We start from the raw sequence: 14,342 nt of genomic DNA, 5'->3' as shown, positions 1-14,342 counted from the left end.
ATAAAAGGAATTTTATGGCTTCGGGTAACGACCGAGGCCAAAAGGGGTGTCTTTAGGTCTCGTCCCAATATGCCTCGGTTCCAGACCCGAGGCAAAATGAGAAAAACAACCGGGGCAAAAAGCCCTTACTGCACTAGTGATAACAAATAGCTAAATTAAAGTGCATACATCATCTATTTAAATTAATCCTAATGTGTGTGTATAATGTTGAAAGTTAATCATAAAGTAAAGTATGATAAGTAAATTTTATTTATGGAACATGGAACAAATGATGAGATATGATACAAATATGATTGTTGGCTGCTATACAAATGAATTAGCCTTATTATGTGCAAAACAATTAATGTTGCATTATTTGGAAGTGTGTGTTTTGTATTGCTATGGGCATTGAGGGTTAACATCTCCTCTGTAGGACAATTGAACACTGTTGCATGAAGCTTTGGCCCCTTCTCCATCTTCACGTTCAAGCTCTACGTTCTGCAACACTATCCCTTTGCATGGGAACTTCTCGCTGCACTCAAATTGCACACCCACATCAGAAGCACTTGTGCCCTTTATGTTTTCGTACAACACATTCCTGATCTCAACTGCAGATTTCTGCAACAACATAACCTAATTAATCATCACTAATTAAATAAATAAATAAATAAATAACTTAAATTTAATTTGTTTTTACTTGTTTTTTGCATGGTGTCGCTTGATCACAGTAATTCTGATCTATTATTATGGGGTTCATTACTTTGTCCATTTCAATGTTCTGAAACTTGATGTTGCTTGCACTTCCTGAACCTCCCTGCATGCATGCACGCACGTACACAATAAATTTAACCAAAACCGATTATATATATATACTCACTATGGTAAAATGGTTCTTCAAATTTCAAATTACCTGCCATGTTTTAATTCTTACTCCATTTGTAGTTCCAGAAAATTTAGCACCGTTTATCGTTACTCCTGAAACAAAATCCTTGGATTTCCCAGACCCTAAGCTTCCGATGCTGATATCATTATTATTGCAAACACAGTCACATTTCAAAATAATCATAGCAATGTGCGAACAAGTCTCAACAATATTAAAAGTTCTTTTTATTTCATCTCAGTTAAGGTATACAGAAGATTGTGATGATTATGTTGTTGAAGGTACCTGATACCATGGCCTGGTCCGCAGGTTATTTTTGTGGCTTGCACATTCGTGGATCCACTTTCTATTGATATACAATCATCACCTGCAAGAGTTGAAACCGAAAGTGATTTAGAAACTTTAAGAAATTCACTTTTATTGTTTTGAAACGCGGAACATGTAGATTAAGAATACCTGTTCCTATAACTGTGTTTAAGATTTGGATGTTTTGAGTGTTTGTGATGTGAATTCCATCAGTGTTGGGGCTATCCTCAGGTGCTGTCACAGTGAGACCAGAAGCTATAACATTCTTAGATTCTTCGAACGACACATGCATCTGTTGGCCATTCTTTATCGTCAAATCTTCAACTGTTAAGTAGTTGCACCGGTAGAAAGTCAACGCCTGCAAAGATACAAAACAGTTGTTAGCATTTGAAGGTTGTACCAGTGAATTAATGGATCTTCTTCTGTCATATTCCACTTTGGCTAAATTATTATTATTTCTTCTAAATATCATGTATGTTTTACAGAAGACAATGCAATAATATTAAGTCTTCTTTAATCATACAAATAATTTATCGTTGGAAATAATAACTAATACTTTCCACAAAATGCATATATAATACCAAGTCTAATTTATATATAAAATTCTTTTAGTTGGCTACATTAATGTATTAAAAGTTTTATTATTTTTCTTACAATTATCCTTTATTTTTTTAAATATATTTCTGTATAATTCTAACCAGAAAAACAAACTTAATTAATTAATTAATTAACAACCCAGCTTCAGTAGTGTCATTTTGTATTCCATAAAAAAGGTGGAATAAATGAGAGGAGTAATCCTAATGCGTTTTCCTATACTCATGAAAGAGAGAGACTCATCAAAGAAATTCACTTATCATAATTATATTTTTGACTAGAAAAAGAAAATGTCAATGGAGTAACTAGAGAGCTTTTTGTGTAAAAGTAATTGATTGTAATAAATAATTGTTTCAAAAAGGATTAACCAAACCAACTTTATATATAGACATAATTAATCTTATAATCTTATAACGAATTTAAATATATTTTTTTTCTATTAATCCATAGATTTTAATCCAAATTGAGAGAGCAATACATACCGTAGGGGCCTTCTTGCAAGGCTGCAAATGGAAAAACACAGAAGAATGGTTAGGTTTTGAATATGATATATTACTAATCAAAGATAACAATATTGCAGTATAATATATATCTTACAAGCTTGTGGTTCCTTTTGCATGAGTTTTGCCACCATATGTTTCCATTTCCATCGATGGTTCCACCACCATTAACTGATAGTTTCTGAACACTGTGGAACATAATCCAGTGTGTGCGGTCTCCACTGTAATCTGATGGATTATCTGATGCTTCAAGGGTCCCAGATATCTGATAAAAACAAAAGAAATCAAGAGTTCATCCCTTATAATTAATCTATGTTACCGTTCTACATGACATCAATTGTCCTCCGGTGAAAATCAAGTGAATTGAGTCATAATCGAATCATGATGTTTGGATTGTTACATTCTTAAGTAAAAAGAGTTGCATTCAGACTAAAAATTATAGTATTTAACCTAATGGTAAATGTTCGATCTAACTGTTACTATGATGCGGATATTATTTACATATAATTTTAATGCTTTTAAGAATCTCTGGAACTGCAAATTTGAATCTGTGCCTTACTAACCTGTACTGCGATGTTGGATTTGCAAGGTCCAGAAAATGTGATTGGCTTGAGTACATAACTTTTCTGCGGCACCACAAAAACTGCTCCTGCAGATGAACATGCTACTTTCCAAGCCTTCTTGAATGCCTGAAGTAACCAACCCATTTAAGCAAAAACGAATACTTCAAATATTTACTAACACAACACATCACTAAATTTAATATAAAAAAGTACGTGATGACATTTTTATACAAATGATCAATATTTAATAAATATAAAAGAAGTAAATATTTACGTCTAATCCTCATAAGTTAGTGATAAATAAGTAAATTTACGTATATTGAAAAAAAGTTAATTTGTAATATATCTAATATTTTTTTTTGGTTACTATATATACTAGGAAGTGTGAGTGAGAAGATGCATGTGACATGAATTTATGAGGTGAGAATATTTACCAGAGTGTCATCAGTTTTACCATCTCCATGAGCTCCATAATCATTGACGTTAACCATTTTAAGCGAAGAAGAAACGAGACCCAATTTGCCAAAACTCTTCAACTTCAAAACATGTTGTGTACTCTGCATGATGAAGTTCTTGTCTTTAGGAGAAGCCTGATGAAATAACCTAAGTGGGTCCTCTGGCACTGTGCTATCAGCAAAAGAAACAAACATGGCAACGAGGAACAAAAAGAGTTGGTGTCTTGGGAGGGCCATTGTTTGTTGGATTTCCCTTTGTGTGAAAGTGAGAATTGATGCTATCTTGAATAATGAAAGATGTTTCATGAAAATGGCTATGGCCGATATATCCAAGTTGGTGAGGAATTGATGAGAAGATTGTGTATTTATAGAGAAAGAAATAATGGAGTTGATTAAGTATTTTTTTTTTCTTCTTATGTTACGGTATGGGAAGCTAGGGTATGAGTGATTGAGACGAAAGAATCTCTAGGGTTCAATGACTTTAATTTGCTCCATACATGCTTGTATACACAAAGTTTACCAATGTGTCAGTTCATTTATGTGATATGTATGTCAAAATATGACCTAAATATTAATGATAAGTAAATATGATTACTACGTAACTACGTATATATGTATCAATTAGCCCTAGACACAATTTTAAGTTGGCTTAATTAACTTCAAATTAAGGATTGGAATACTTCACTTGTAAGACCTAGTTTTCCATAGGCTTTCTATGAATTTCATCAACTGCATGATATCTTCTTTATCTAGAAAATAAAAAGGAAGAGATGATTTTTTTTTTATGAATACAAAATAATTTATGTATATGATGATAATCGTAATAACAAGTCATAATTTTTTTAAATTATTATTTTTAATTTACTAATAAATTAATGTTAACTTATGAAAAAAAATTATTTATTGACAGACTTCTTTAAAGATACATTTACCACTTATGTTAGGGTTTAGGGTTGAGCTTAAGTAATCTTTCCTAATTAAATTGAACAATATTATTTGAACTAAGTCACCTTCCATTTATATATATGTTTTAGGTGCAATCAATGCAAATAGGTATGATAACGGGTGTGTTTTCATAGAAGTTGGGAGGGGAAAAGGTTTATAAGAGGTGTGTTTAATTTTAATACTCATTCTCGTTTATGTGAAAGTTTTGATAAACTTATTGCTAACTACCCTACTTATCTTATTTTATTGTTTACAATTTCAATTTATACACGTATTTTAAACAATTTATATATTAATTTATTAGTTATATTTTAATTCTTGATAAATGTAATTTACAAAAAGTAAGTATTTTAAATAACTGGTTTGGTTAATTACAAAATCAATATAAAATAACAATGAGTTAATATGTTATAAATATGATACAAACTTTATGAAAATAAGGTCTATTTGAAATATATATTAAAAAAAATAAGAATTGAAAATGCTTGTTATTAATCCTATTTTTAGTATTTATATTTCCTTAAATTAATATCAACTAAGTTGACACTAATTTTAATTATTTTATTATTTATTTAAGTTAATATGAACTAAATTAAATTTTTAATATTTATTTATGTCAGTGCCGATTAAATTGATAATATATATATATATATATACATATATATATATATATATATATATATATATATATATATTATGTGTTCGTGACAATAAATATGAACACTAAATTATTTTTAATTCAAAGGCTTTTATGACAAATTTTTTCATTTATAATTTTTCTCTTTTCCTCTCTATGGTCTTTCTTTCTCACTTTTTATATAAATTTTCTTATAATTATTTTTTTCATCCACATTTATTTTTTTCCATCCATATATCACTTATTTTATCCACATTAATTTCCTTTGTTCATTATAATTTGTTTTTCATTTGTATTTTATTTTATTGAAAATATATATAGACTGTCGACAATTTTAAAATTATTTTCATTAGTATCACCTAAAAAGTGTAAACTAAATTAATATTGAAAACAAATATCATCTAGAAATGGTTTAGCGACACTAAATTAAATAACTTTTAAAATAAAAAAAATCATTACTGTCGACTATGCTAATCTACTTTAATAAAAAATTAATTATTGAAAGGTCCACACTAATAAATTAACACATATGATCGTAGGAGTTTGAATTCTCTATTGATTTTGTTGTACTGTTCCTCTACTGTGTTATTATAATACACTGATTACCACTAATTTTACGTTTTAAAATATATTAAAAAGATATTTAAAATACCAATACATTTTACTTTTATCGTTCAGCAAAGACAACACCAAAAAAATCAGTAGAGATTCTGGACTCATGATTGTAGTGTTTGTTCTCCATGGAATGCAAATCCAACCCTATTAGATAATTAGTATAAATTTTAGGTCGATGCTAAATGTCTATTTTATTTTTGTAATAATTTATTTAGAAAATTTGGACCAGAACTTAAATTAAAATTTAAAAGTTTTAAAATAAAAATTAAGTACTTTTGTAAGCAAAAAGTTAAAAAAGTTACAAATAAAATAAAAAGGTAAATAAGTGTATTAGAAAATATGAATATGATTTTATCACAAAAATATAAAAGAGATAAATTTCTACTTTAAAGTTATAAGGTACATAAATCCTTTTAAGTAGAATTTTTCTATTTTAGTTGTCCTTTTCTTAAAGTAATGTTGAAAAAACGACAAGGAGGAACGACATACAAAAGACATAGTTTATTAGGTTCCATTCTGGGATTTGTTAATCTATATTACATGAATGAGCTATTACAATCTCAAGTTACTTTTGAGTTATATTTTGTCTTGCTTTGATTGTTGGAAACAATTTTTTGATTGAAAACGTTTCGTATGAGTTATTTACAAAATGTCTTACTTATTTCTCTAACTAACTTGACTTGAAAAAAAATTATTTATTAAAATGATAACTATTATTATATAGGTTTAATAACAACATTTTCTTTTTACTATTTATAGTAATTGTTTAATATTTTTTTTAGCTTTTCAATATTTATTAAAAGGAACATGGTCCCTTTCGTAATAACATTAGTTGGTAAAATGATACGGATTTTTTTTTTCTTGTAGAAATATAAAGTGCTAAATATTTTTTGTTTTTAACTTTAATTAAAAATTAAAATTAATTTATTTTTAAAATTTTAATTCGATTTAGTCTCTATATTTTAAAAATATGTGAATTTAATTTTTTAAACAAAATTTTGTTCAATTTATTAAAAGGAACATGGTCCCTATGGTAGTAACATTAGTTAGTAAAATGACATGAATATTTTTGTTCCCTTGTACAAACATAAAGTGTTAAATACATTTTTTTTTTATTTTAAGTGAAAATTGAAATTAATTTATTTTTAAAATTTTTGTCCAATTTAATTCTCTAACTTGAACTACGTGGGTTTAATTCTTTTAATAAAATTTTGTTAAATTTATTTAAAGTTTTTAAAGTGTTTCATGATCGTATTTGAGTTGTTTACACCGTTTGTTACATTTCTATTTCAATGTTAACGGAAAAACGCATTTGAAACATCAAATAAAAACAAAATTTGACTAAAATGACTAAATTCACACATTTTTAAAGTTAAGGGACTAAATTATCAAATAAATTTAACAAAATTTGGCTAAAATAACTAAATTCACACATTTTTAAAGTTGAGAGACTAAATTATACCAAAATTTCAAATAATAACTAATTCCAAATTTCAAATTTAAGAAACCAAAAACATTTTAACCCAAATATAAATATATCAATGTGTAAATCATCACCCTCTAACAATTAAAGGAATTACGATGATTCATTTTAATAAATAGCTATACCACATCAAGTAAAATAAATTGGGTGAAAATATTAAATAATTATTATAAATACTATGATAAAAAGAGATATTAAACCAATTATATATAATAATTAAATAAAAAACTGAAACATAAAATTATGATTTACTTCAATGATTAATTATTTCATTAAAAGAAAATTAAAAATAAATTTATTAATAACTATATAACTGTAAAAATCACAAATTACATTTTTTTTATTAGAGATACCTCATATTAATGTATTAATATGTTATAAATGTATCTGATGATCTTAAAATGCATAATTGATGGTAGTTATTTACTCTCACATATAATTGAGAATTTATATATTTAAAAGTTATTTTCGTTTTTTAATTTCGACAAAACTTTTTATTTTCATTATTTTATCGTCGATAGAATGTTTTTTTATTGGATAAAATATTTTAGTATCATTGTTTTTAATATTTGTTTTACTTTGCTATTGTCATTTTAAAAGCTACATATAATTAAATTTACCAAATATATAAATATATGTAAAGGAAAGAAGAAGGTAAAACATGTTCTTAAATTGTCATATATTTAATGTTCTTAAAACTTATTAGTTATAAAACCGCTTAATGTAAGGTTTAATGGTTTTCGAACTGAACAAAATAATTTTTAATCACTAAAAATGATATTAAAATGTACAATATTGCAATTTTATGATGTTAACAACTAAAATTAAATATAAATTTGATCGTATTAATTTTTTATTGGTGTATATCATATTCTAACAAAATAAAATAATTAAAAAAAAAATAACTATTAAACATAAGTAAACGTATTAAGACACAAACTTAAAAATATTGATTAAATTAAAATATAATTAATGTGTCAATTAGTTTATACTTTCGGAAAGATCAATGCAAATCATTACCAAAATTTGCTGCATCCCCTGACCTTGAAGTTAATAGGAGAACCTTTAAAACTTTCATTGAAAGGGCAAAAAAAATCACTTTGCGTAGAAGAAATCATGAACTTTATGTAGACATAATTCTAAATAGATATCCTTAACATTTTATTTTAGAGAACATGTACAAGTCATTAATTCCCATGACACTCTTTATTTTTATCAGATTTTAATCATAATTAGTGGGTTGATTAACCGTATACTCCATACAAGCTAGCTAATGATGTTGTCTTATGGATAATTTAAGTCGTTAATTAAGAAAAAAAAACTCATGGAATCATGTCATTTTTGCTTCAAAAAAATATATGGGAATTATATATTCCTAGTTGTAAAAGAAAAAAAATCTTTGACTTTATCATGTTGATGAACAGTAAAATATTGTAGTTGTTCTTTTTTCGATGAATTACTAGAGAAATACAAGTCCATGTTGTATATTAATTTTAAACTATCATCTAAAAATAAACCAACATGAAAGATAAATTATTATTTATTTTTATGATAATTATCTAAAAGATTATACTAATTATAGTTTGAATATTAAAGTGTTTAAGTAACAGGGTTTCGTGAGATTAGTTGTTTCGTGCATTGTTTATACTTTGAAGGAGGGTACAGACATTCCCATACCTTTGCATGCAATAATCACTAATGACATCAGAGTGAAAGTTTGGTTCATCTTATTATGCGTGTCCAATATTATAATTAGGATGGTTAGGAACAACATTGCTGACTAAACATTTTTCTCTTGTTCAAATGTTAATATTCTTAACTATATGATCTTATATTAGGTTGGAAGTTTCGTGTCAACCAGAAATAAGATAATTTCGTGATATAAATGAGGTGCAAACTTTACCTTATAAGTCGATTTTGTGGGACTGAGTTAGACTTAAAAATTCACTTCTAACGTAGTATGAGCCATTGTTTAAAAAAAAAAACTATTACCGGATGGACTTGGATCAGGTTGGAACAGAAAATATATTAAATGTATACATTAATTAATTTATTTGTATGGTTGTTAGGAATCCAAGTGTGAGTCTAAGTCCCACATTGACCAGAATTGAAAAAGTAGAGCACCATATAAGGATCAAGGCCCATAAACCCATTGCCTTAAGGTTTTGGGTTGAGAGTGGTGTCGGTATCTTATGTGGTTAGGCTCAGGTCTCATTGAAAAATTCACTTCTAACATGGTCTCAGAACCATTGTTTAAAAAAAACTATTACCGAATGGACTTGGATCATGTCAGAACAGAAAATATATTAAATGTATACATTAATTTATTTTTACTATAAATTAAATTTATTATTTTTTTATTTATTTAGATATAATATTTTAACTACCAATTAAGTAATATTTGTTAACTCAAAAATATTAGTTGGTAATGTTTTCCTTCAACGTTGATCAATAAAATATTAAATAATGCTAATTGAAAAATAACACTGATTTGCAAGAACAAAGAGATAAGCCTTGTTAATCTCAAACTAATTTGGTCACACTTTAATGACAAACCAAGGAGAGAATATGAAGAAAATAAACGAATAAAAGAGAAGAGAAATATAAAACAATTTAAATTCTTACTTTTTACGTAAAATTTAAATTTTATAAATTTAAAATAAAATTATTTTCGTAGATTTTTAAATTTCAATTTTTTTCTTTAGAAAAAAAAATAAACAAACTATTTTTTTCCATATAAAATTTCAAATTCTCTATACAAAAATGAACTATTCTCTAAAAAATTTTCCTCCACAAACATATTTTGGTGATGCTACCAAATTATTCTAGAGGATGATAAAGGGAAAAAAAGGGAAGTTTTGGTGAGAGATATGCAATGAGAAGATATACTCCAAATTTGACTTGTAAGAAGATGAAGGTATGGAGGAGAAGGTGAGTCTTAGAAACATAAAAGGTTGTATAGTTTATGTCGAATAAGTTTGACTAAGTTATTGTGAACTTGTGCACTTCATCTTACTATCGTAACGTATTCTTTTTGTATTTTACTTTGGATATTTTTATGGACACAACATAATCATAATTATATACTCCATTATTGTACAAGAAATCATTTACATTGTTCAAATCAGGTAAACCAATTTGAAAATGTGATTTGGTGACGTACATATAGTTCGGGCAAGTCTAAAAATAGATGATAAATTTTATATTCTGTGAAAGTTGATAAAAAGTGATGGGAAACAATAATAATACAAAACTAGAAAATGGTAAGAATAATCACAAAAAAGAGAATAATATTTTTAGCAAGAGAAAAAATTTTCAATGTGAAAATTAAAATCATACCGGCATAAACCAATCAATCAAGTTCTATTAAGATTAAAGAGTCAAATAAAAAACATAAACAAGTGTCTACAACCAATATGTCAAAATAGTAATACTTTCAAATTTGAAAAACAAAGAAAAAGAAACAAAAATAGAGTCATAGTGCAAGACTGATTTCTCTAACCACATCCTTCCAATTGAAGATCCCAATAACAATGAAAATGAAGAAGCATGTGTCACTAATCTTCTATCAAATTTTTAACTCAATCCAACGATAAAGAAAGAGGAATAACAAATTTATTGAGACGACATGACAAATATGTCAACAATTTTTCTCTTTTTCAAAGGCTGTGAAATACTCTCTCTTGACCTGAGGCTCCTCTCTCCATTAGGATAAGTGAGACAAAATAAGCTTCATTAGGTTGGACTTTTTAGACACATAGTTGGAAGCCTAACCCAACATAATTTTCTCCTCACAACTATGTGAAGGTGACTATCAACCCGACAATTTCACAACAAACTTTAAACTTTTGTCTTGGTAGAACCTTAGTTATCATACCAACACCATTGTCATTGGTTTGGAATTTATCCAACTTCAACAACGTAGCATCCAAAGCATCATGTATCCAATGACACCTCACATGTGCAATATCTGATCTTATACATACCACTACATATATCAAATTGTCCATCGTAGATGCATAAGGAACTCTAGTCATATATGTTTTCTCAACTTCATTTGAAGGACTCTCTTTAACACTTTAGCACAATTTTAAAATGTGTAGCATGACCAATGTTCACAACTTTAGCATTTTCAATCTGGAATCTATACTACACCATCTTAATGTAGTGCTCCTATGATAGTCAAAATTTATTTTCTCATCCATCACTTGAGATACTTATGTCAAGAAACTTTTTATCAACTCTCATGTCTTTCATGACAAATGACTTGCCAAGTGTCTTCTTTAACTTGTCAACTTTGAAATATTTTTCCAACAATAAATATGTCATCAACATATAATACACTACACAAATATGCTTAATTGTTGACGAAATTTTACCATGAAAAAAAATTTGTTGGTAATTTTGATTTATCGAAGGATTTTACTGAAAAATATAAATTACTAATTTCATTGATAATGGACCATCAGTGAAATTCGTTAGTAAATAACAGCTTTAATTACAAATAAAAATTTTTATCAATAAAATTTGTCTATAAATTAGAATTTTAATTACCGGTGGAAAATTTCTATTAGCAATGGATTCATCAGTAAAATTTATTGATAAAATTCATTGATAAATTATAATTTTAACTATAGACAAATTTTTTTCATTAGCAAATTCTATCGGTAAAAGGGTGCCAAATTCCCGCTTTGGATTTTGACCATTTCGTCGTTATCCATCGATAATTTTGTTGGTAATTGATTTTTTTTTTAATTTATCGGTAACTTTGTGATAATTTAATATTTTTGAAAATTCATCAATAACTTAATTTTCTATAATTCTTTAGTAAACCCTTTCATAAAATGGATACCAAAGTTTCTATTAAATATGACAATATGTTTATAAATTAATTGGAATCTATCAGTAATTCCATTTTTTCTTGTAGTGATAACAAGATAATAAAGTCAACATAAAAGAACTTTCTAATAATAAAGACACAATGATGAGAAGTAATCATTTTGTAATGTTGATCACACATAAAATACTTAAATTTCTTATACTATTATCTTGGAACCTGCTTCACATAGTATAAACTCTTTCTCAACTTATGCATAACTTTCTTTGCTTTGAACAAAAAAACCAATGGTCAAGCAAATAAATATAGCTCCAAACCAAAGAGCTATAATGGAGAAATAACAACACGACAAAAAATAACAAAGTATTTAACTATAATTCATTGATAAAAAGTAAAATTTATTGATAAAATTCATTGATAAATTATAATTTTAACTATAGACAAATTTTTTTCATCAGCAAATTCTATCGGTAAAAGGGTGCCAAATTCCCGCTTTGGATTTTGACCATTTCGTCGTTATCCATCGATAATTTTGTTGGTAATTGATTTTTTTTTTAATTTATCGGTAACTTTGTGATAATTTAATATTTTTGAAAATTCATCAATAACTTAATTTTCTATAATTCTTTAGTAAACCCTTTCATAAAATGGATGCCAAAGTTTCTATTAAATATGACAAAATATGTTTATAAATTAATTGGAATCTATCAGTAATTCCATTTTTTCTTGTAGTGATAACAAGATAATAAAGTCAACATAAAAGAACTTTCTAATAATAAAGACACAATGATGAGAAGTAGTCATTTTGTAATGTTGATCACACATAAAATACTTAAATTTCTTATACTATTATCTTGGAACCTGCTTCACATAGTATAAACTCTTTCTCAACTTATGCATAACTTTCTTTGCTTTGAACAAAAAAACCAATGGTCAAGCAAATAAATATAGCTCCAAACCAAAGAGCTATAATGGAGAAATAACAACACGACAAAAAATAACAAAGTATGCAATTGAAATAATTTCTCAAAACTTGCAAAAATCTCCGAGGAAGCAACAATAAAAAAAAAATAGCATAATAATCACAAAAAGAAAACACTAATATTTTTAATATGGAAAAACCCTCTCAATGTGAGAAGTAAAATCTACGGACATAAGCTAGTCAATCAAACTCCACTAAGTTTAGATATGGGTAAAAGAGAATCAAATCAAAAAGTACAAATAAGGGTCTAAAATAAGTCAATAAATCTAAACAATAATGTTCTCAAATTTGAAGAATAAAGAAAAAGAAATCTAAAATAGAATATCAATGCAAGACTAATTTCTCTAACCATAAATATTTAATTGACAATCCCAACGACCAAAATAAAAACTAATATATCATGAACTTCCTATCAAAATTTAAGTTCGATCTAATTGTATCAAAAGTAAGAATTATAATTTTACTTCAGACAATTCAGTAAATAGCCAACAAATTTTCTCATGCTTTTTTCTCTTTTCAAGGCTACGAGAATAACAATTTCTCTTATCCTAAAAGATCATCTCCACTTATATCAAATGAGACAAAATAAACTCAACTAAGTTAAACTTTTTAAATACATAATTAAGAGTTAAAAAAAAACGGTAAAAATTGATGGAAAGCACTTATTAAAGGTATTCATACACGTTATTTTACACAGGAAGACAACAAAATGCGATGGAAAGATTTTTTAATAGAATTCATTTACACCAATTAAGAAAAACAATGAATACTATTTAATTTTACCACTCTCAATTTTAATTTTTTTCTAGATGCTTCTTATTAGAATTTGATACCATTAAATGGTGTTTAAGTTCACCATACGTAGCATTTTGATTGTTTATATTTAAGTTTGGATGGAATTAATAATAATGAAATGATGTAAATTTGTTTGAGATATAAAATTATGACCAATTTATATATCAATTTATTAAGTAAAAAAATTAGTAACTAAAATAGATTTTGTTATCACTATTACAAAAGTTTACATTATTGAGATTTTTCTTGCAAATTTGTTAAAATTGTAAGAAAATTTTTTTTCTACCATTTTTTTAAGAATTTTAATTGGAAAGTATTTTATTTGTGGGTAATTATTTCCTACAAAATTATAAAATTTATAAGTATTTTTTATAAAATTTGTTGTGAAAAATGTTTTATATAAAATATTTTATAAAAAAATTGGTAGCAATTTCTTAAAAAAAACTTTCATAACAAAATTTGAAAGTATTTTTTACAAAAAATTCAAAACAAAATTAACAGAAAATATGAATTTTTTTAATAGTGTAAGAATAATTAGTCTGTAAATTAGTCTTTAAAATTTAATTATTAAGAGTTTGACTACTAAAGTAATTAGTTTATAAATTAATTACTAAATATTAACTATCGAAGTTTTAGTTATCAAAAGAATTAGTTTCTAACTTAATCTACTTAATTAATAATCAATTTAATGATCAATTATAATCTTTTATTTATAATAGTAACTATTTTAATAATTAATAACTTTTTATTTTGTAAATTAATATCTAAATA

At 26.2% G+C, this 14,342-nt stretch overlaps 1 protein-coding gene across 1 annotated transcript; it reads right to left on the bottom strand.

Moving 5' to 3' along the window:
* Nucleotides 1–226: 226 nt before the first annotated feature.
* On the bottom strand, nt 227–3,597 carry LOC114192470 (polygalacturonase-like). The gene is made up of 9 exons (XM_028082203.2): nt 3,257–3,597; nt 2,823–2,948; nt 2,357–2,524; nt 2,242–2,262; nt 1,316–1,523; nt 1,145–1,226; nt 890–998; nt 677–793; nt 227–597 (listed from the first exon to the last, which is right to left on the bottom strand). Exons 1-9 carry the CDS (start codon nt 3,581–3,583, stop codon nt 379–381), a joined length of 1,377 nt encoding a protein of 458 aa, XP_027938004.2. The 5' UTR covers nt 3,584–3,597; the 3' UTR covers nt 227–378.
* Nucleotides 3,598–14,342: the final 10,745 nt, after the last annotated feature.

Source organism: Vigna unguiculata, chromosome 7 (assembly GCF_037176805.1).
Source record: "Vigna unguiculata cultivar grain cowpea cultivar isolate G323 ecotype 2 chromosome 7, ASM3717680v1, whole genome shotgun sequence".
Classification (NCBI taxonomy): Eukaryota; Viridiplantae; Streptophyta; class Magnoliopsida; order Fabales; family Fabaceae; genus Vigna; species Vigna unguiculata.
The sequence above is the reverse complement of the archived record's forward strand: the minus strand, read 5'-3'. Positions and strand labels throughout refer to the sequence as shown.